The following is a 22,980-nucleotide window of genomic DNA, read 5'->3' as shown; positions in this document are numbered from 1 at the left end:
AAAAATGCTTTGGCAATACACTGATTTGACTCCTCATCAACTCGGGTGGTCAATGAATCAATAACATTTTGCAACTTGTTAAGTCTGAGAAGTTTACAAAGGAAATCAGGAGAACTATTTCAGTTGCTGAATAAGCAAGAGACAAGAATGATTTATCTGAAGTCACCCAACAAGCAGTGACAGAACAGGGAACAAAGCCAGCTCCCGCACACCCTGTCCCAGGCTGCAGCTTGTCCCCTCGCTCACATACGAGAGTTCAAACAGACTCTGGGTTGCAGGAGAGCTTTGCAGAAAGGCTGCAGGTTGACATGCTACATTTGAAGTTCTGAGATGATGCCTGGCCAGACGAACCGTCCAGCACATTTCCCTACTGCCAGTGAAACATTTTTAGGTGCTGTCCTGTGCACAGGTTACTTCTCGATCAGCTGCTTTAGAGTGCACTGAATGGGGAAAGTGTCTACCTGTGGCACTAATGTAATACAACATTGAATTCTAATTATCAATTGCATATCTACTAGTCTAAAAATGTGCATAAATGGTTACTTAAACAAATTTCTGCGGCCCTTTCCGTCCAGAAGATGAACTAACTGCAAATGACTTAAATATTCCAAGCCTTCCACTGGGCTGCTTAAGTCTTTCTAATCCACAAAGTTCTAAACAATTTTGATTTGTTGGCAGAGATTTAAATCCTCAGCCAACTCACAGGACTTGCAGATGAGTTAAAGAAAGTTAGGCTTTGGATCCTCAAGGATGGCTGACAGTGACTCTTAGCTAAGAAATGATCCAAGATCAAACAAAGTATTGGTCTCCATTCCATTATGGATCTTATGACCACAAACCCACCAATTTTGGGGTTTTTACTAATTTACAAGTATACAATTAATTGCTTGAAAACATAAGGGGGTTGTGAGAGGCTCAGTCGAGGAGCAGAGAGACAGAGATGTGGGGACTCCTGGCCCAGCACCGCTCATGGAGAAGCGGCTGCTTCCTCTGACTCCTCCTTCCCTGCTCCATGCTGAATAATTTCCCCAGCCTAACGAGGACCCAGACTTCAGTGTTTTCAGCTTTCAAGTGTGCAACAACAACTTCAGCAGGAAAGAGCATTTAGGAACTTGCTTCTCTTACCTCAAGCCTGGTTCTGTCTACATCTTTTAGTATTTTATTTCGCCCTCTGTTGGTCACCATGAGCATTTCATATGGAAAAATCTGTTAACAATGTATAAAAGGGGGAAAAAAAGAGATTTATTTACATTCTAAGGCAAAAAGAACACAACGTGTCTCATTTTCATTACTACACAAACATTTGGTTTCTTTTTCAAAGGAAATTACAGCACTTTTCCCCCCCTAAAGTTGCATGAAAAGCAAGCCAGTCTGGACACAGCAAAACTTGGTTAGTATCAAGCTGCTACTGTGCACCTGCCTGCCCCATTGATTTTTATGGTGCATATAATACAGCTGACTTTGGTCAGACAGTCCTCTCTAGCCAATACACCTTCTCATCCACTATCATATAAACTTAAGAGTTTATTAAGGCAAATATATTTGGCACCCATTGGTCTAACTGATGGTTGCCAAAGTGTGGACAGCTCTAAAGAAACAGACATTTAGTGGATTTTTAAAAAGGAACCACATGAAATTACATCAGAAAAAGTGGCAAACTGAATAAGCAAGATATCGGTTAGTGGGGGCCACTGCATTAATCAAAATGCATCACATGATTTTCCTTGCCTTTTTGGATAGTTAAAGAATTCAAACAACTGCCCACTGTGCTTGCTGGCTGTGCAATGCACACTTTTGTAGACGTATTTGTCTTACACGCTTTCATCTAATTCAGAAGAGTATGCGTCCAGCACATCTCCCATTAATGTTTCCCTTGCTTTCCCTTTACATTGCACACTTATACAAATCAGTTATCGAGCAATAATCAATTCCTCAATGCATAAATGATTTCACTTTCGTTTTACAGGTTCCTTGTTTGAAGTAAAATGTTTACTCTTAGCGGGTCTCAAACCAGCTTAGTCCAACAGAAACAATGCTGCTTAGAAAGGATTTCAGAAAACCATGTGCTTTAAGATCAGTTTCTGGAATCATCTCTGGCAAATAAAACTCTGTTTTAGGATTTTTCCCTTGGGCAGGTACTTCCATAAATGCCTGGAATGACTGCAGAGAGCTCACATTCCATCTGACAGAGCCTCTCTATAGCCCTTCTCATCGCTCATCTCTGCCGAGTAGGAAGAGAGCGATCCAGGGAGGTTCTCATCCAACCTCTACTGAAGCCAATGAAGTTTTTCTGCAGATTTCAGTGGCGACTGGCTCAGCCTTTTCTGTTATTTATGGATCTTGTTTTACTTGCTCACTGAGAACAAGAGTGAGACCACCAAAACTCTCCTGGAGAGACAGCTGAACTATTATCAAATGCTATTAATCCAATTATTTTAACATCAGAAGAAAGTCAACCTAATCGGTCTTCATACAGAATCAGGCAATTAAGTTCATTCCATTGTCAACAATTATCTCAATGAACTTTTTAGAAATAAAATAAGATTCAGGCACCAGTGAACACACCACTGAGTTTATTGTAAGTGATAATAATCTAAATAATGTGTGCTTACATACCAATTGTAAGTTATGATTCTTAGGAGATTCTGACATTGTCACAATTGTACAATTAAGTCTATACTTTGAATTACATTGTTTATGTTTGATACTGGCTACCATATACAGCATTATAGGAAACTTAAATGTAACTTTTCATATTTAAACAGGCGGAGTTTAAGTCAAGATCTACGGTGGTAAGTACATTTTACATTTAGGTATTCACAACAAGGCATGTATCAATCTGAGATGCCAGGATGCACAAATTCTGTCCTTTCTGAAGAACCGTTCAGTAAGATTTTGTCACTTATTAATTTTCATTTTTCATGTGTTTCATGCTGACTTTGAGTTGGTTTCTTTTACTTTACCAAGTTTAAGTAAATGTCAGACCACTTGTGCATAAAAATACTGCCAATTCACACAAGCTGAGGGTCTTTATAAACATCAACAGAAAGTGACCTACTACTATCTCATGAAAATTCCCATAAATTTTATCACTAATAATACCGACAGAATTTGTCACCCAAAATAACATTCCAAATCACTGGGTGCATCAACAGCAGTGGTGGCTGTAACAATGTCTATTGCACTGAAAGAGCAATTATTTGGAATAAAAAGTAGTATCTCAGGAGTTGGGGACATGCCCAAGGTCTTATTTATATAATATATAAAACCACTTGTTAATATACATCGCACTGCGGTTTCAGCTTATAAAGCCAGGGTTATTGCCTTGTACAGTTTGTCTGGAGGTGACTCGGAAGCACAAGTATAATCTGGTTTGCAAAACGAACTCCTCACTTAACTACAGAAATGCTGATCCTTGTAACTTTGGCAAAATCATGATTTCTTGGAAGGTTCACCAGCAACAGAGAAAAGTGATAAGATTTAAAACACAGCCCTGGTTGAATCCCCTTCTGTATATTATTTTCATTTTTGACTCAGGCAGCTCTAGTCATAGCTGCGAAAGCATTATAATTTATATCTTATATTTAGCTGGCATTGTATCTTTTTTCCCAATAAATCTCCTGAATAATTTCTCATCTAGGGAATTCAACGCTATTGAAAGGTGTCAGACTAATAGCGCTGAGAGCTAAGAACAGATCCAGACAGACATGTAAGTATCTAACTGTATCCATGTATTTCATTAATTTTTAAATGAAGACAGCCTCAACAGTGTGTTGTGAGCCACAATAATCTGCATCACTTTTCCAACATGACAGATCTGAGGCTTCCCCATCGAGTTTGCCCTGCTGGTTTGGCTAGTGGAAGCTTGACACAGAACTTGCTGTTGAGCATCTTCAGTATCTTTGTTTTGTCTCTGGAAAATTCTCTTTCACCCAAGCAGCCTGGCTGCCCTCAGCCTGCCTGAGCACTAACACCTGGGACAGGCAAAGTCCAGAACAAAGGGAGAGGTTTGGCACATAAGGAGCAGGGAAAGGTAAAGAGAAACAAAAGAACCAAGACATTTCCCATATTTTATCTGCATTTCACAGTCAAATCTTCACTGTCTTGAACGAAAGTGAATAACATCTGCACTTGCCTTTGGCTCCAACATGTTAGGCATAGATACTCCTCTGTCCATTCTCATTCCAGGGACATGACCATCCGGAAGGGACTGCATCGGATACAGGTATACATCAGACACAGAGGTTACACACACAGAGGGTAAAGGCACTCGAGCAGTGGTGAAAACAAAGGTGAACCGGCCCTGAGACTTCCTTCACGTCTTAATATTTAGTCGCCTTATATAGATCAAAAGTTTACCACTTCTCTGAGGCATGCAGAGGAACCCTTCCATCCTCGCTGCCATCACAGCCTCTGTCATTGCTCAGGCTGGTGATAGCTCCCCGCCAACGTCACTCCCCAGGTGGACCTGGGGACCCCGAGAGAGTGGTGGGCCCTTTCCCACCCCAGTGGCTACGTAGGGTTCTCCTCTGGACAAATATGCAGAAGCATTAATTCAGATCCCACCCAACAGCATACAAAGCACTCCTACACCTCTGGGCTTTCCTTCCTCTCACTTAATGTAACAGCTGAGGGATGGTTATTTTTCTTTTTTGTCTCTATAATGGGAAATTTTTACTACAAACACAAACAGGGATAGGGTAAAAAGGTGCTGTTTTGACAGAGGTACTGTTCCTAATGAAATAATGTTTTGAGTAAAATACATGGATAACTCCTCTCTCCTCCCATAATCTTATTCTCTTTCCAATCATCATGATTTTGATACAACATTAACAAAATTATCCAAGTAATTAAACTCTTTCTTAAATTGCGATTTCATACTGTGACTGTGCTGAGGAGCCAACCAGACTCAAACCATTCTAGAAAAAACCCTGCAGACAGGATTTGGAGTAAAAGGGTTTATATTTGCAAGCACGCCTCTTACTGGCTCATCTGCGATGGCAGCACTGTAGAAAACTACTGACCAGCCATCATATCTGGAGAGCAAATGCCAGGGTAAAAATGAGAAGTTCAAGGCTCCTGGCATGGGAGAAAATTGCCTCCAGAACGGACTTTCTAAATGTCAGTGCTAGAGAGGGTGGAAATAAATCCAGCCTCAGCTGTCCCGGGAGGACTATTATAGATGACTCATGTACAACAGCCAGTGGATTTTTCAAAGCAAATCACAGAACTGGTGTGAGCTGTCTCACCCCAGCTCTGGGGAGGTAACAAGGAAGAATCTGAGGCTGTGCCTGTTTTTTGTTGATAAGAGTCTACATCGGTGACTATGCTTAAACATGCAGGAAAATCAAAGCTATTGTCTTAAGAAACCCTTCCCTGTAGCAGAAATTCAAACTTCAAAAGGAAGTAGATGCTTTTAGTTCTGTTGTCAGTTGATTGATGAAAACCTGTACTCTACCTGGAAATCTGAAAAGAAAAAGAGAAATCTCATCAGCTTTAGAGTGTGGAAGAACGGCAATCACTCACAATCTATCAGATAACCCTTGTGTCTTCTGGTCTGCCCGATCTTTTCAAAATCCCACCCCATTCTCTAAGGCCAGTAACCTTCCTACTTTTGGACTTTGTTTATAAAGAGTCAAACACTCCAAACATTGCAGCCCTTTTCATTTTGAGCAACCTTCTCATTCAAAAAAAATCAAGTCACTTTGGAAATATTAAGAGACACAAAACCACAATCAAGTGAATAAATAGCCAACTAAAATTCAAGTGTGTAGAGCAGGAATCCCTTCACCTAACTTCTGCCATCAGGTAGCTATCTAGATTCCTCCAGAGTCTATAAGGAGACACAAGCACCAACAGAAGATGACCGATTGTAGGGTATCTAAGATCATTGGGATCAATATCACTTTGGAGATAACTAGACTTTCAGCTCAAACCACTGCAAAACATTAACTCTCAAAGTTTCATAAATATCACCAATATTTATTAGGCAATGACTGAAATCAGAGCTCAAAGTCATAAAGAAAATAAATGAGCAGCAAGAGGGATTAGAAGGCATTACCCTCCTTTCTTCACTGTGGCACATTCTTTCAGACTGTGCAACGTAATTTTCAGAGGAACACAACACCGTAACAGAACCAGTACATATTCCTGATAATATACATGTTACCTGCCTTCCATTTGCACCAATTCTAAAGCAGTTCCTTGGTATAAACAAGGATCAGCTCCACACAGCAAAATAAACCCAAACTTTTTAATAGGTATTGGCAGAGTTTGAGTTAATTGTTGAGTTTCCCAGAGGAAGTTAAAATGTATTGAGCAAATACAAAGTAACCACATCCACAGTAAAATGGCAGAAATGATTCAACATGTTCACTACCGAAGTGGCAAGTAAAAAGGCTCCTCGGCCTTACCTCTGACACCACCACTCACATCCCCATAACTGTTGTACTGACCAAAATCTGTAGACACCGGCTGTAACAGGAAAAGAGGGACATGCACATAAATTCACAGTTCATGACTTCACAAGCAGGTTGGTATATGTGGGGTAATAAGTTACTTCAAGCCTTTTCCCAACCCCCTCCTCAATTTTCACAATGTTTCTTGCATTGCTTTCTTGCCTTTTTAACAATGTAGTTTGTGGGAAGGGAAATTAGGTTTTGACTGATTTCAGATAGTCTTATAAGCAAGTTTGATCAAACTGAAAGTCCAGTACAATTAATACAGAAATAAATACCATAGATAATTAAAGCCACCTTTTGCTTCTCAAAATCAGCATCTCCTTACCCTATGAAGTCCATTTTTTCCATAGCCAGGGAGAGAGGAGGTTTTGGAGGCTGAAGAATGTGCTGTTGAATGAGGAAGAGAAAAATCTTTTATTGGAAGAATCCCATGGAAACTCAAAAATGAGAACATTTGAGGAACCAACTAGCATAAAAAACACAGTTAAAAGAATACACTCAATCAAAATGTCAGCCGACTGGTTGTGTCAGGAATATGCAGCCCCCCTGGTAAATGTTGCTCATTTGTGTCCCTGGGAGGAGAGTATAGACAGTGATAGGAAGTTTAAGCAAAATATGTTATTTTAATTTAATAACCCAGCCTATTAGCATGTGTGTGATGTACCAGTCAGTGAATATTTTACCTCACTCCTTATCTCCATTAGAAAACCTCTCTCCTCAAAATTACCTGAAAATCATCAACCTTATATTTCTTCTGATTAAAAACCAACCCCAACACTCCTCCCCTCACCAAAACCAGCTAATGAACTAGGCCACTCTTTGAGAGGAGAACATCACAATTCACTTATCAAGCCGTATTCCCAGTGGCCCCTCTTCTGGGAGACTGCCTGATATGTGTATACGTGGTGCTCACTATTCACTGTTCATTATTAGCTTTATTGCCTACATGAATTACCTGGAGAATCATAACGACTGGCAGAAAGGGCTGACCTATCACGACTCTCCTTTTCCATCTCTTCTTTCAGTATCAGTTGTCCCAGACCAGAGTTGAGCTATAAATGGCAATTAAAAAAAAAAATAAAAAAAATAATCAAGGCATCAGTAGAAATTGCTTACAAAAAGGAAAGGGGCACTTTTTGGATGGTGTTCAGAAGGAGCATGAAGACAAGCTCATAACCACCTTCATGAGCTGCTCCTCCTGCAGCTGCCGGCGCCGCTGTAGCTCCTCATCATCTTCCTCTCTGCCACTTGATCTGCGCCTCATGTCAGCTCCTGCTTCCATAAAACCACAGCACAGACAGAACTTGGTGTATCAGTGCAACCGCAGCTTGAAGGTTTCAATGCTACTTCAAAGTCCTGGTCAGTCTGATTTACTGAATAAACAAAGCAGTATTTTCTGGCAGATTCCAAAGACTTTTTCAAAACTCATTCTTAATGAAACTCTCTTGGATAGCCTGCCCGATGGCTATCAGGCTTCTTATAAAATTAACAAGAAGTTAAAGTGCACATGAGTTCCAAACCAAGCAAGTCCTGCATACAGAAGCCATGAATCAATGTGATAGAAAAAAAGCAGCTCAGATTGCTATTTCTGGAAACGTGAGGTTTAACGGCAACACTAACTATACCAGTGGCTCAAAGCATAAAGTCTAATTTACATTTATACTTTTATCTAGACTCAGAAAAGCAAATTTGAATTAACATTTCAAATGGAAAATTAAATTACATTAATCTGCTAAATGGACACTCATATCTGGAATAAAGAAGGCATTATTTTTAGTCTAAAATGAAGCAAACTGATTTGATCCATTGGGAAAAGCTGATATTAACTAAGAGATAGGTGTCCCACATTTTAGTTCTGTACTTTTTTTGAATAATCTTTATTTTCTTGAATATCATTAAGAAATAGTCCAATTTGGACACCAGGACACTTCCACGAATACACAGAATATGACATTGCTGCAAGCAGTATTTTTTCCTGATATAGTTATTCACCAACCCTGTGCTAGAGAAACTCAGTGTTTTATTTCAATGAAAACTAAATTTTGCAACTAAACTATCAGAAGGTTTATATCAATTGAATGTTTTGTACAGCTGTGTTAAATTCATTCTAGTATGGAGACAGATAAAAAGTTATGGAGAAATTATCTGTGTTTAAATTATTTATTATTTTGTTTGGTGTCTCAGGCTTTTGCAAGACTTGTCATTGCAATACCAGTAATACTCCCTTTTTCAACAGTTGAGCTTATTCTAGCTCTGTAAGCAAAATATCACACTCAAAGTCAGACAACAAGCTGAAAAAGCTGGGGCTTGTGGGTTTGCTTTTAGTGATTAATCTTGCATGATGCCTTTTTATTTCTCAATAAAATACGCCCATGAGCACATTTTTATCTTTATAATTTCCAAACAGTCCTGTTTAGTTTCTCAGGTGTAATAAAACCACCTGATAGCTACTATACAAAGCAGTTTCACTAGAGACGTTTAAAAGTTGTCTCACTGCCTAGAGACTGAGCTGAGAGCCAAAATTCCACACAAAGGCTCCAACCTCAGACCTGGGGTACAATGATGCTGTAGTTACCCCAAGCATTGTCTTGAGAGTTCCAACTATGTAGATGTTATCACTGTCACTGTAATGTTTGTCAGGTTGAAATCCTATATAAAAGACATTTCAAAAACTTGCCACTGCATATGCAGCCCCTTTAATTGGTCACTGATCTCTCCCACCCTGTGTCTCCTCTCCCAGTGCTTCTATGAAAATCCCATTGCGATGAAAACCACCCTCTCCTCCACTGAAGCCTGGAACAGGTAACACCTTCAGTGTTTCAGACATGACTTTGTAAATGAACGAGGCTAGATAGCTTATTTTATGCTACGGGGGTCAATAAAAATTAACAGAGGAAAAAAAATACAAAACAAAAATTAAAAATTATCATGGACGTGATTTAAATAAAAGAAAAGATACCTGTAGTGCAACAACACAGAAGGAAACTACAAAGTCTGTAGAAAGAATAACTCTGAAAATCAGGACTTTTTTAGTCCATTTACAGTTCCACATCAGTCATTGCTCCTTGCCATGAAAACAGCCATGTGGTTGGAAGCAATCGTATTTTCTGTGGAATATTTGCTATTAGATTAGGACTAAAAGATTAAATAGACAATAACTGAAAGAAGTCAGGCTCGTGTGTCACACCACATTTTTTAAGCAAAACCTCTTCTACTCAACGTGATTCAATAGTTTTAAATTCACAGACATGGAGGTCTCACCAGAGAACTGCACTTTGTGCAAACAGCTGGAGTGGACACAATCATCTTCACTACCCATCTCTACAGCTCGAGCATTAATCTGCTTTGGTTACCAGTACCTTTTAAGCCGCATTGCTTGTATCATTTTTTTTTTGCATACCTATGGCTGCAAGGGAGGGAGGACCTGGCCAGTGGTCCGTCTCAATCTTTGGGATCTCGTTGGGTGCTGGTGCATGAGCTGCTGGGAACTTGGAGGACTTGATGATATCCTCGGAGGACTTGCTCTGTGCTGCCAAAGCAGCTGCATCTAGGTGGCAATCAGGGAACTTAGCTATGTAATAATTTGTATCAGTATAAAGGTCTTCCTTATTTTGGCAAAATTTTATACTTTACAAGAAGTTATATTCTAAAGCAAACATGTTCATGTTTTGCTTTTCTAATTGCAATTTGAAGCAAAGTAATGTCTTGTTCTTGCCAAGAGATTGGAATCAAACCTTCCTCTCCTCCCTCTTCCCCACCCCCAAAATAACCCCAAATCAGCTTTGGATTTGACTAGGATTGCGCAGTGTTAGAATGATCAGGCAAGAGTGAGAAAATTCAGTCTAACAGTATTTGCCAGTATCTCCTAAGGACAGCTGATTATCAGTGAAGATGAAACCAGATTTATGTACTGATCTGTCTTCCCTCTAGGGCAAGAAAACAAATAGTTTATAGGAACAGCACTAATTTTAACTCTACTGATGCTAATTATGTCCTATGTTTCTGTGAAAAGCTGCAAAACAAAAAAGAAATCTGAAACAAATGTTTATTTAACGAGTGGATTTCTTTTTCTGCTGCATGCCCTTGCTTATTAGCATGCAGTAGTAATAAAAGCAGTTGTGAGTTTATTAATAAATAGTAAACTCCATTCAGATCAGCCTGGCAGGGAAAGGCACTTGCAATGAAATGAACCTCATCAATAAAATATCTCAGTAGTGGGGCATCCACTTAAGATTTCAGTCTATGCAGAAGTCTCTTAAAAGCATGTGAGATGTGCATTATGGCTTTCACTTGCATTATGGCTTTCACTTCTTGACATTAAAAAAAAATTCCAATAGGATGCAGTTTACATTAAACTCAGCCTTAACTACCTTTTATCTGCAAACTATTAGCTCAAATCACCTTCTCTTATATGAAGCTATCATACCAGAAACAAGGACTCTGGACTTTTTTTGCCCCCTTTATAAATACATGTGTGTGTGTATATATATATAAAATTTTTCTTTTCCTTTAAACAGAAAGACCTCTGTTCATGAAGTGAAGCACTGTGTTGCTCATCCAACGCATTCTGGGTAGTTTAGGAACATCGGTATTGGATACCATTAGGAATTCTGAACATTTTATGATTGGGAAGGCCTAGGCGTAATTGCAGATATGGAGGAAGCTGGTCAGAGTTTACAAAAGCATGACTTCAAACAGTACTTACGTATTAGAATTGGTGATGTCAGTGGTTAAACATTCACATGTTAATGGGAAGTGAGGAGATACATTAAAACCATAAAAACAAAACAAAAATAACGTTAAGACTTTTTCCAAAATGAGCATATGGTTTGAAACTTAAAAAAGAAAGAGGAAAAAACCCTGATGTAAAACCACAGCAGTGCTATTTGCAATGCTCACTCCTGACTACAGAATTGACTTCCCAGGCTTTGCTGATCATTTCAGCTCAATGGCTCTTGGCCAACTGTTCACCTATACCCTGCAGTACTGCGGATCTGCTACTTAACCCCAAAGATATTTCTTTGGATAAAGGGTGTGCAAAGAGATGCAAACTCAAAATCTTTAAAAAGTGGTGTCTTTCACCATGTTACACCCAAACCATCTCCTACTCCAAGTTTTCTATTGACAGCAGAAGGGAAGAGTGAACAGTGAACACGCTCCGTTCCAGCCGGGCCCTTGCTCGGCAGTGCTCAGGACTGGTGAGGCAGTGGGATCCTGCCATCGTCGTCAGTTCAGAGTTGCTGTAACAACATCTACACCAAAAAAGATCAGAGCACTAACACTGCTGTCCAACCCGGAATCCAAACACCCGGAGAAATAAGTACAGCGTGCTGAGCTGTACCGCAGGGCTCGAGAGTCAAATCAGTCCTCTCAGTGACAAGTCACCTGAATTATCATCAATAATTAAAGATTCTTAAAGCCACAGGTACATTTGGAATTCCAGTCTGATCATAACATCTCCACCTTTGCTGTTGAAATAATAATTGTACTGTGTATAAAATAAGGATATTCCATGAAGCCCCTGCCAGAGAATGGTCTGTTGTTATTCCATTTAAACATGATCAGTACCTGAATTCTGAAAATATAAACTTAGAGAAGTGAAATATAGGAAGGCATCATAATGCTAAAGAAACAGCAAAATTCCAGTTAATGGCAATTTTTGCCATTAATATCAACATGGCCAAGATTTAAACCATATGATTCAAATGAAACAACATGCTTTAAAACGTAGTCATTCAGCAGGACATGCAATAACAGCTGTTTCAAGCTTGGACTACTAATTCTTTATGCTTATGAAGTAAAAACTGAATGCTTTTTGCTAGTCTGCATGCCTTTTAATTTAGTTGATACTCCACTTTTGACATAAAAAGGGAAAGATCATTTACCATGTTGTTTGTAGATGGGTGGTTTTCTGTAAATGTTGACACCTTGATCTGTGAAATTGAGAAACAGAAAAATGGGAATATGAAAACCACTTCAGTTGTAGATAAAGGTAACTCCAATGCTAAAACAATAGACAGACCAAATCAAGGATGTAGCACAAGAAAAAGCCAGAAAGCTATTTCTAGCATTACACAAAATCAGATTATTTAAAGAAAACATAAAAATAAGTGGAAAGTCAAAGACATGTGGCATGAAGTCCTTTGGAGCTGATTCTGTATCATGTGGATGCATCCAAGTTATGAACATTTTAAACAAGTTATGAACATCTTAAACATTCAGAAGATTGTCAGCGGGATAAAAGTTAGAGAGGAAATGCAAACAGGCAACACATTTCAATGGTGAAGACACAAGCTATTTGGGAGAAAACCACCCCAAATAACTTTTGTGGAAAATTGTGCTTCGGTCATGTCAGCTCAATTTTCTTTCCAACTGACTGGCTGGATTGAGCAGAGGAGAATGCAGTGAGCTACCACCCACTTCAAAACCATAGCTGCCTGACACAGCTTTAAACAGTCAACAATAGCTACAGCTCCGTGAGTTAAAGGGATGCTTTATGCAGTATTAACTCATATACTAATAATTCTCAAACCACAAGGATAGATTCTATTTCTTTTTTTTTTTTTTTTGTAATTTTTTAATGTAAGACCCACCACATTGCACATTATCAATGTAAATCTCAATAAAAACACCTACTGGAACTCTAATGCAGTAAATCTACAGCATGTCCAAAAGATACCATATTTTTACAAATAATTATCTAAGACAGGAACTAGTTTGGTCTAAACTACCTCCCCACCCAAACCAACACTTCATGTTTTCAGCACACCTACAAACACAAAAGCTAATCCAAAATTAGGGCTACAGTGCGAAATCCGTCAAAATCTTTTTAGAAGACCAAAATGAGATACTGGGAACTAGAAAATTAACGTCAGAAACCTACTTCGCTACTTCATACTGCCTGTAAAAAAGTTTTTAGAATGAAAGATGAAAAAGCATTGTAGAAATACATGCTGTGTATCGCAGATCCAATTAAAGCGCTACAGCAGGCAACTCAGCCTTTGGCATGACGGAAAGCTAACCCTAGAAATCTGCAGAACTCTCCACCCTTGACTCAACAAGCAAATTCATTGCGCACGATGACACTGAGGTATTTGGTTCCTGTTAGTGATCTGGTACGGCTACTTGACCAGCAAATAGGTACAAAGGGTAGTCATGCAGGACTTTTGCGCACACCTACCGCAGAGGGCTCTAAGGAGGACAGGAACGTGGGTCCTGTGGCTGCGCTGTGCCCACTCAAGAGGACAGCTGTGCCACCACGCTCCAGACTGGGACTCGGAGCTACTCACGCAAGTGTGCTACAGCTTACGCAAGTCGCGGTGAGCCAGGTTAGCTTAAGCAGTTAAACCAGCATACCTGAGCCAGGCCAGGTCACACTGACTGAAAAAAGAAGTTCCCACAAACAGTTCATCTGCCAGATCTGAGGGAAGGAGGAAGGGCAGTAACCTCTGGCAGTGCAGACTGAAGGGGACCTGAAGAATAACTGGACATAAGAAGGCTTTCAGGTGGCACTGGTGCAGTCAGGAGATGCATGTCACCAATGCTAGGGACACACCAGCCTCATCTCGTCAAAATCCACGACAGATAAGTTTCTCCAAGGCTGGAAGACCTGTGTAGCTCACTTCAAAACAGAGACTGCCCTCTATAGAGAGGACATCCTGAGGCATGCAAACCCCTGTGGATGTGCAAGTCTCTCTGAGGACACCAAGCCATGGCATAACACAAGTAAAATCATAAAATAATAGAATGTCCTGAGTTGGAAGGGACCCACAAGGATCATTGAGTCCAACTCCTGTCCCTGTATGTGACAACCCCACAGTTCACACCACGTGTCTGAGGACGTTGTCCAGTCTCTTCTCGAACACCGTCAGGCTTGGGGCCGTGACAGCCCCCTGGGGAGCCTGTTCCAGTGTCCAGCATCCTCGGGTGAACAACCTTTTCCTAATGTCCAACCTAAACCTCCCCAAGAAGAAACATCCTCACCTGCTTTAAAAAAAAGGGGAACGCTAAACTAGAACTGCTTAGTTGAGGACTGAAACAAGTCACAACAATCTGAACGAACAACATACGTAACGGCTCACTGGTCAACTCTTTTCTGCGTGTCACTGTGAATCAAAACCCACTCCTCCAAAGTCAGCAGAGTTATGCCGGTGCTCAGCTGGCGCAACCGCAAGAAAAATCAAGCCCTACATAGCTCATAACCAGCTCACAGGCCATCAACAGACCCTGAAAACAAAAATCTCAATTAATCCCCCCTTCATTTCTTAAGTCACTGCTCCTCTCAGCAAGCCCAGGAGCAGGCAGTTCCAAACCCTGCGGGTGCACCCCATGGTAAACAGCATGAAACGATGGAGACAAGACAGAAGTTACAAAGGCTACATTCTACACTGTGACAGGACACCGAGACACATAGAGTGCCAGCTCCTACCTGGAACATGGAAATGTTTAGGGGCCTGAGCGTAAGTTGGAGTGAGAGGGCGGCTGTCGGGCCGATAGGGGACAGGGGAGTTCCGACCGCTGGACGGCTCATTGCCTCCAATGAAAGAATGGAGAAAACAAAATGAGAAGAGGGAGAGCAAGTAAAAAAAAAACAAAATTAAAAATAAAATAAAATAAAATTAAAAAAATCAATCAGTGGAATCAAAACCTCCAGGGAGAAAAGAAGTTAAACCAAAAATACAAACAATAACAAGAACTGGTAGCCCTGGTGACTTTTTTTTTTCCTGATATTCCTGCAGAGATAAAAATTCATGTTGAGGCTGGAGTTCAGGTTTGAGCAGCTCAGACTCATTCTGACGGCATGCAGGCAGGAGCTGTGTGCTCGCAGCTGGTGATTAGATGGGCAGCGTGGAAAAGAAGAATGGAAGGTTACTTGGCAATGATTTAGTACAGAGATTGCTATTTGGAGTTAAATTTGCAGGCACAGAGCATAGTAGTTGATATGCAAACCCAAAATGAAACCAACTCCCAAGCAGACAGAAGCAGATGCTGGCAGTTACTACAGTTCCCTAAACCAAAAGCATTCAGAAGCTAGAGATGGAAAATAGCTGTTAGGTCACTTGGCCCATATCAAAAGGCATAACTGTTCTATACACACTCTTTCACTGGTTTAGTTCTCTGGTAGGAAATTCTTGATGTAGCAAAATAATTTGTAAAGCAACGCAGCCCACGTGGTGGATGCACTTGTATCACTGGTTGCACCTCAAATCTCTGTCAATGTCAAATCTGGCTCTGGTGACAATACTGCACCACTACTGATTTAGCAAATCTGAATCCGACATCTGATTAAGTTCCATTTTGTGCATGCAGTTTGTTCCATTTGTAGCATTGCTCTTACCAGGACTATTTCTTTGCCTCCTAACAACTCACCACAGGAGTCCAACGGCCCTGAAAGTTCCCGTATCTGTCAAGGCGAGAGGGCTGTTGTGGAACCATGCTGGCTGGTCCCTAAGCATCAAGACTTCGCCAGATATCCAAACACACGACTGTGTGTGTACCATAAAACAATGTTGCTGCCTTCTACTTTGTGCCATTCTTCGCACTAGTGCAAACTCACCCAAACAAAATCCATCTGCATAAGTGCTCATTTTACATGGATGTGGTTGACCACAACAGTGAAAAGCTGGGGACCATCAAACCCCTTCATTTTTCAGGTATGCACAAGGGCTTAAAAAAAACACTAGAAAAACTGATTAACAAAGTGAGAATAAAAAAATGAGGAGGGTGGAGAAATGGACAAAGAAGAAACTGCAGGCCTCCCTTCAGCTGCAGGTTTCCTGTGTCCTGTTAGGGGACCCAAAATCTTGGCCTCAGCACAGTTCTTATTTATATATCGGGTGGTGGCGGGTGGGTGGGAAAGGAAGTTTTCTTTACACTTTACACAGCGTTTCCTCTTTCACTTGAATGGTCAGCTGCCAAACCGAAAGGCACCAGAAGGGAGGAAAAAAAAGTGCTCTTTACAAACCTCGCTAAGAGAGATGTGCCACAGAGTCCTCTACCAGTATACAAGTTAACCCATCTGCACATACATATTTTTAAAATTATACGCACAGTTTAGGGAGTTTGGCTGTGCAAAATTTGTCCAGAAGAATGCACGTGCAAAATTCTGTATTTACCATTTGGATATTTCAGCCCTGAGTGACTTAATGTACATGATATCCCTCAAACATGTTCTTTCAACAATTTGAGTTGGTGGTAGTTTTCTGTTTTGGGCACAGCGATGCTCAGCTTCTGGCCAGGTAACAATAAGTGCTAGGTTTACCAACTCTGAAAAGCAGTATGAACAATTATTTAAAATAATATTGTCATATCACAATCTATGGTCCTTTACTTGGCAATTCCAATATTGTGTTCTACTTGTCCAGCCTTTGAAATACTATGATGTTGAAACACCTAACTTGGTTAAGCTGATTTTACTCATGTCTTTTGTTTCTATTGAGAAATGATGAGTCACTTTTCATCAAAATCACTGTTTTATAAGGGAAAAAACCCCCAAACATTAGTGAGATGGCCTCAAAATATAATTAATTCTAACATTTATAACCTTTAAAGAGACAAGTCATTCTGCTTTTCTGCTTCCATTGGCAATTAGTATATTCAATGAAAGAGAAGAATCAAAAGGGATTTATTAACAGAAGAGTCACGAATACATTTTACCTGTTGGGAACTGGTAGTCAAAATGTGGACATGTTCAATTTACAACACCTCTGTCACCAACACTACAAATACAGGGAAGAAATCCTTCTTATATCCCCCTCTTTATCTCAACTGGACACAACTAAGTATGCTCACATCCATAAATGTATGCTGGCTAATCCTGTACCTGGTACACAGGTAATTTGTTTACAGAGATCTGGTAATGCTGTGTAATGCATACGGTAGAAAGCAGGCAATTAGTGTGGTATCCTCTCGCATGTGTGGCTTTACAGATGTCTCTGTTGGTTTGTATTTCCTGGGGTTCCTGTGCAGCCTTGCTCTTCCTAATGACTCCTGCTAGTACTGACAAACCACTCTCCTTTACACTTTCGAGGATGGCAGTCTCATTACCTCCAACCGCTGCAAGAGGGAATAGCACATCTACTTAGATTCTCACTAGATCATCCCGGATGAGCCCACTCTAACAACAAGGCTTAAGTGTTTCAGATGCTGATGTAAAATAACCCGCAATTTCTGAAAGCAACGCCAGCATCTGTGGGATGCGCATACGCACGCAGGAAAGCAGAGCTGCCTGTCCCTGCCTCCCAGGGGCTGCTTGTGGCTTCGCATCAAAGCAGGGGCTGTGCACGCTCTGAATTTGGGTTCCTTGCTGTGCCTGCACAGAAAAGTCTCTCATATTATCTCAGATATGCCATAACTAGTGATAACTCCACAAAGCAACAAGAGTACTCCAGGTCACCAACACTGTAGGAAAAACTAGCTCCCACACACTTGGCATGAACTCAAATGTGTGTGTGTGTAGGCAGGTGGGGGATGTCAAGAGATAACAGAGTAAATTTAATATAAAAAAAATCACTTGAGCACAGCAGCCTCAGAAATGAAATTCAGAGGCCTTTTTTCTTTTGTTCTGCGTGCTCCATCAGGTAGTTCCCATTTCCTATAGCTCCGTTTGTTGAGCAGGTTCCCCTGGCAGTCAGGAATAGAACTGCTTGCCTTTGCATGGCACAGGGTAATGCAGGTTCCTGCTGCCCTCTGATGTGTTCACCACTGGGCTCACTGTGGGATTCACAAGCTAAGTCCACAGAATTGGGCCAAAAAAACCCCATATGCAACCAACACCAAGTCTTCTGTTAATTTGCAGTTTTGTTGCTCTACTTCTGAACAGACAAATGAAAAAAGAGCTCAACAGCACCTGATACCCTAAGTCCCACTCAGGTTTTGTCAAACTATAATTCATCATCTTGTCCAGATATGTAGCTCGAAACTGAAAGCCACGAAGCAGCCAAAGCACGGCTGTTTTCCAGAGCACAGCTTTCAGCTGCATCCACAAGACCCTGAAAATTGTTATCACACAGAGAGCATTAGATTTCAGAGGGCTGCCTCAGGGAAGGAAAGCAGGAACTGGTGAAAACCACAGCCAAAATACACTATGAAGGTGGGTAGATTCCTTACGGGAAGGTCTGTGAGCAGAGGAATGCACTTTACTTTGGAGGTTTGTTTTTTGTTTTTTGTTTTTTTTTTTTAAACACAGAAATCTTACAGGGGCTTTGCAATATTCTTGAATGCCTCTGAAAAATTCTAGGCATGTGAGATGAAATCCTGGCTCTCAATGAGACTTTTGTCTCTGATTCCAGTAGGGTCAGGGTTTCTTTCATTCATGGACTTGTTTTGATTCTTTCATAGCAAATACAGTACTTTATTGAGACAAGACCAAATTCAATGGAGACTCCAAATGAGATTAAATTAAGTCTAAGCTGATGTGTATTATACCCTTTTCCAGCTTGTTTAGAAGATGAGAGACATTAACAAACCCTAAGACTTTCTGAGGCATATTAAATCTCCTCACTCTTCAAAGTTCTTTTCATTTGGCCTTGTCTACAAGGCCTGAGCATTATGCTTGTTTAAACATGATGCTGTATGAAAACACACTGAAACTGGTCTAAATGTCTACTTTTCCAGCTTGAAATAACACAGACATAACGTGTCACATGCCACTTTCATTATCATAATGATATATGAAAATTATGCTCCTTCACCTAAAGAAAAAAAAATATAGCTTTATGAAATCCTTCTTACAAACTTATGCCAAGTTGGTCCTTCTGCTAAAAGTACAAGTGGCTTTGAGAAAGGCTGACCAAATACAACCGAGATCATGATGCCTCTTCTTTGAATCACTGCAAATTTATCTGTCACATCCATTTAACTACCACAGTGCTATAGTTCTCACTGCAGATAAATTCACAAGGGTCTAATTCCCTAATAGACATAAAAATGCCACTCTCAAGGGTAAAATAATGCAGTTCTTTAAACTTTGAAAACAGACAGCTAGAATACCCAAGACAAATCCCTACGGGTAAGAATACTGGGAGTTGCACTGGGTGCAGCCAGTGCCAGACTAATCTCTCTTTTCTGCTGCACAGATGTAAACGTGGCTGCTTGGATACATGCAGTACGCGAGGACAAATGAAGAACCACGTGGGAAACCCAGATCAACCTCACCAGTTGATGACAAAACATCCATTTACAAACATGAACTAGTGAAGAGGACATACCATATAGTGCAACTGGACTTCACTCAACGCTACTCAAACGTTGAACACCGTCCGCCCCAAATTACGTACTGGGCAAGCTATATTATCTCTTCCTATAAAAACACTTACATGTAAGTGCTGTAATAGTAGAGAGATTTATTTAACAAAAATATTACCAGTCCCTATCATCTTGTCTTTAAGTGCATGCATACTATTAGTACATATATGCATGTATATAGTATGTGTATTATCAGAGTATACCTGATTAGGAATTATCTTCCATCCTATTCCTTTTACAGGACAAGCCAGAGCTTGCTCTGACTTAGGGAACATTATGAACATTTGTTCATCTAATGTTTTGTGAGCACTTGGTTGATCATGTAACATGCTGGAAAAATTACAAAGGTCTTCAGGCCTTTTGACTTTTTGTACCTTTCAATATTTTGTAGTAATGGGAAGACAAAACCTTTCCTAAGCTGTTTCAATAGCTATTCATCTTTGTCTTAAACAAGTCAGGGAAATAAGGACCATTTTTATCTAATTTAAATGTAACACAGAAACTTATTGTATCTTTGCCTGTTATATGGGAGAACCTTCTGTCACCACACAGGTACCCAGACACTGAACAGATCACTACCACATCCTTCCATTTGATAGTATTAATATATTAACAGCCATATTTTTTTCACTATGAGATTTGGAATTATTTGATGGTCCCTCTCTGAAGCTTCTTCAGTGTTTCTTACGTCACCCATCCTGCTGGGACTCTGGACTTATCAAAAAGAAATGAAAACCGTGGGGATATTCCCACCACATTAACCGAAGTCACCTTAAGAATGTGCTTCTTATTCTCAACCAGCTATTAAAAGACTACTCGTTCAATTCAGCCATGTGGATTACAAGATGTGGGTACATGCTACTTGCCCCTTCTTAAATGTCCCAGATCCTCAGATGGTGGGCACTGCCACAGTGATATGAACTGGGGCTTTCGGGAGCTTCGTTGAGTTACAACACAAGTTGTAGGCCTGTCCAGGCCTAAGACCTTAATATAAAATTTTCAGAAAATCATAGATTCTTACCGTGTCTTGTGTGCCATATCTGATAAGAACCACACCCAACGCCCTGTCTACAGCACTTGTTATCCCTCTTGGCCTTTTGTAGCGATAACTGACATACATACCTAATCTACAGGCCAGGTAATTCTTTGAAATCTGAAAAGAGGAGGCATGGATTTCCAATAGTTCTTCTGCTTTATCTGTTGAAGAAGCTATTTTCTCAACAGAAAAAGAATGAAAATGCCCCTTGAAAGAGTGTGAGTGTGAAATTTGGATTTACAGCAAAGAAATGTTGAAATTGCAAGGATTATGAATTAACTGCATGCTGAAATGAGCAGCATATCTATTTTTAAGGGTCCCAATCTTTTAAGTTTGAAGTGAGATTTTTTTTTTTTATAGTAACATAATAGGGAAGTTGAAAGTGCATATTAATAAAAATCATCTAAGAAAAGGCAAGATTAAAATTAGTAATAGTGATCTGAATGCTAGAAGAGCTGTAACGTTGCAATCTATTAGCATTTCTTGAAAGTTCATGGCAACAGTTCCTTTGTAACTCTTTTTTATTATCTCCCGTTTATGCTTATTTACATTAATCAGTGGTTCCAGTATAGAATCTATGTCCAACCTAGTCAACTGCCTCTTTTTGAGCTCTTGTAGGTGATAAAAGCTATGACCTTCTCCCCCAACAGAAGAGATGGCACAGCCAGAGTGCTCCAACAGAAATAAAAGTAAAACCACATTCCCAGAAAGTGAGAAACAAAACTAAAAGCTTATTGAGCTGAATGAGCTGCTTGAAGGGACACAAGAACAACCCTCCCGCCAAATCAAACCATGGAAAATAACAGATTGAAAGAAAAAAAAAAAAAGAGAAATGACCAGGTCCTCAGGTAGTGTAGATCTCTGCAGCTCTACTACCTTCAGCAGAGTCTGCCAATTCTCGCTAATTGAGGAGAGGCCCAGAGATTTTATTTTTACTTTGTTGGGCACTAATTATTGCCAACATGATTAACAATTATTAGCTTCCTTGTTGCCATTGATCTTCACATAATCTTTTTTCCTTTCTTCTCCATATTTTGATCACCTCGCTCTCATCCAGGTGATATTTGTAGTCAGTTTTTAAATGCATGTTTTAAGAATGTGGAAATAATAATTAAATTTGATATGCTAACTGCTGTTGTGATTGTTATGTACTGCTTTAGAAAGAAGCTAAATTATGCACATATAGGTTCTACATAGTAGATGATAACGCTTCGCTTTGTATTTCTAATAGGTAATTGCTTGATGACTCTCCAACTAGGGCCCTTAGAAATGACATATTTCCTCCGAAAAAAAGGACATTATGTCTATTCTAACGTAGTTTTAAGTGTAACGGCACATTTCGAGGCATGCTCAGCTACACAGCCAACCACCACCTCACGGAGATACACCTTATTAGCTTTGACAGAACGCTAATAAATCTCCAGGCTGGGGGGTACTCCCTGGGGAGACCTGGCTCCTTACCTTTGACATGGGGGATGAAGTGGTGTCGGAAGGGGGAGTTGGGGCGGGAGGCATGGTGGGCAGAGCTGGGACTGCTCGTGCGCAGGTGTGACAACCGCTGCACCGCAGTCGAGAGCAGCTCTGCGGCAGCAGGGAATCGGGGGGCAGAACAAAACGAAAACAAAGAAAAACGATAAGAGAAAGGCAGGGAAGGAGGCTTCAAAGGAAGAAAATAAAAGGCATTGAACAATTAGGACTCTGAAAAGAAGGAAGGAGAAAAAAAAAAGGTTAAAGATGTACCGGAGGGTTAATAAATGTTGGACAAATTACAGGAAGTATTAGAAGAGAGGCTCAGATTTGAACTGCATCACTAATTTAGCATAACATTTATTGGCTTAACGATCTTCTGATCTATGCCTTTTTACCGAAAAGTAGCCTGCTACCAGCATGCCAACATCACAAACACTAATGCTCTATTAGTTAAGAAAGCAGCTGTTTTGAAAAGTGCCTGACCAAAAAATGTCAGTCAAGAGGCATGCAAGCTGTTTGCTATTGTTGTAAGATATTCCAAAAATGCTGCCAACCTCGGCTAGGGCACTGCAGGAGGAAAAGGCTGCAAACTTTTTCAAAACTTGTAGCACTCCAATTTTTGAAGAACCTTAGCTGACAACATCAACACAGTGGTTCACTTCTCTCTCAAGGACTAGTTGGGAGCTAAAGAGAAGTTATCTGGGTCCACTGGGTTTATTCAGAGAAAAATTATTCTTGCAAATAACATGATAAGTGCCATTAGGAGAA

General features: G+C 40.2%; 1 protein-coding gene across 13 annotated transcripts in view; it reads right to left on the bottom strand.

The window, feature by feature from the left end:
- Positions 1-22,980, bottom strand: part of ABLIM1 (actin binding LIM protein 1) — a 217,201-nt gene that overhangs the window by 7,189 nt on the left and 187,032 nt on the right. For 7 of the 13 annotated variants that reach the window (XM_065639517.1, XM_065639518.1, XM_065639521.1 and 4 more), the window contains 8 exons: positions 14,890-14,994; positions 12,347-12,394; positions 9,862-10,008; positions 7,642-7,733; positions 7,417-7,513; positions 6,787-6,848; positions 6,414-6,474; positions 4,215-5,466 (listed from right to left, as the gene is read on the bottom strand). In XM_065639517.1, coding sequence (XP_065495589.1) covers positions 5,429-5,466; positions 6,414-6,474; positions 6,787-6,848; positions 7,417-7,513; positions 7,642-7,733; positions 9,862-10,008; positions 12,347-12,394; positions 14,890-14,994 — 650 coding nt within the window. In that variant the 3' untranslated portion in view covers positions 4,215-5,428. The other 6 variants (XM_065639530.1, XM_065639527.1, XM_065639528.1 and 3 more) reach the window with 6 other exon arrangements.

The sequence above is a fragment of the Caloenas nicobarica genome, chromosome 7 (assembly GCF_036013445.1).
Source record: "Caloenas nicobarica isolate bCalNic1 chromosome 7, bCalNic1.hap1, whole genome shotgun sequence".
NCBI lineage: Eukaryota > Metazoa > Chordata > Aves > Columbiformes > Columbidae > Caloenas > Caloenas nicobarica.
Note: the sequence above shows the minus strand (reverse complement) of the source record. Positions and strands in the feature narration are given on the sequence as shown.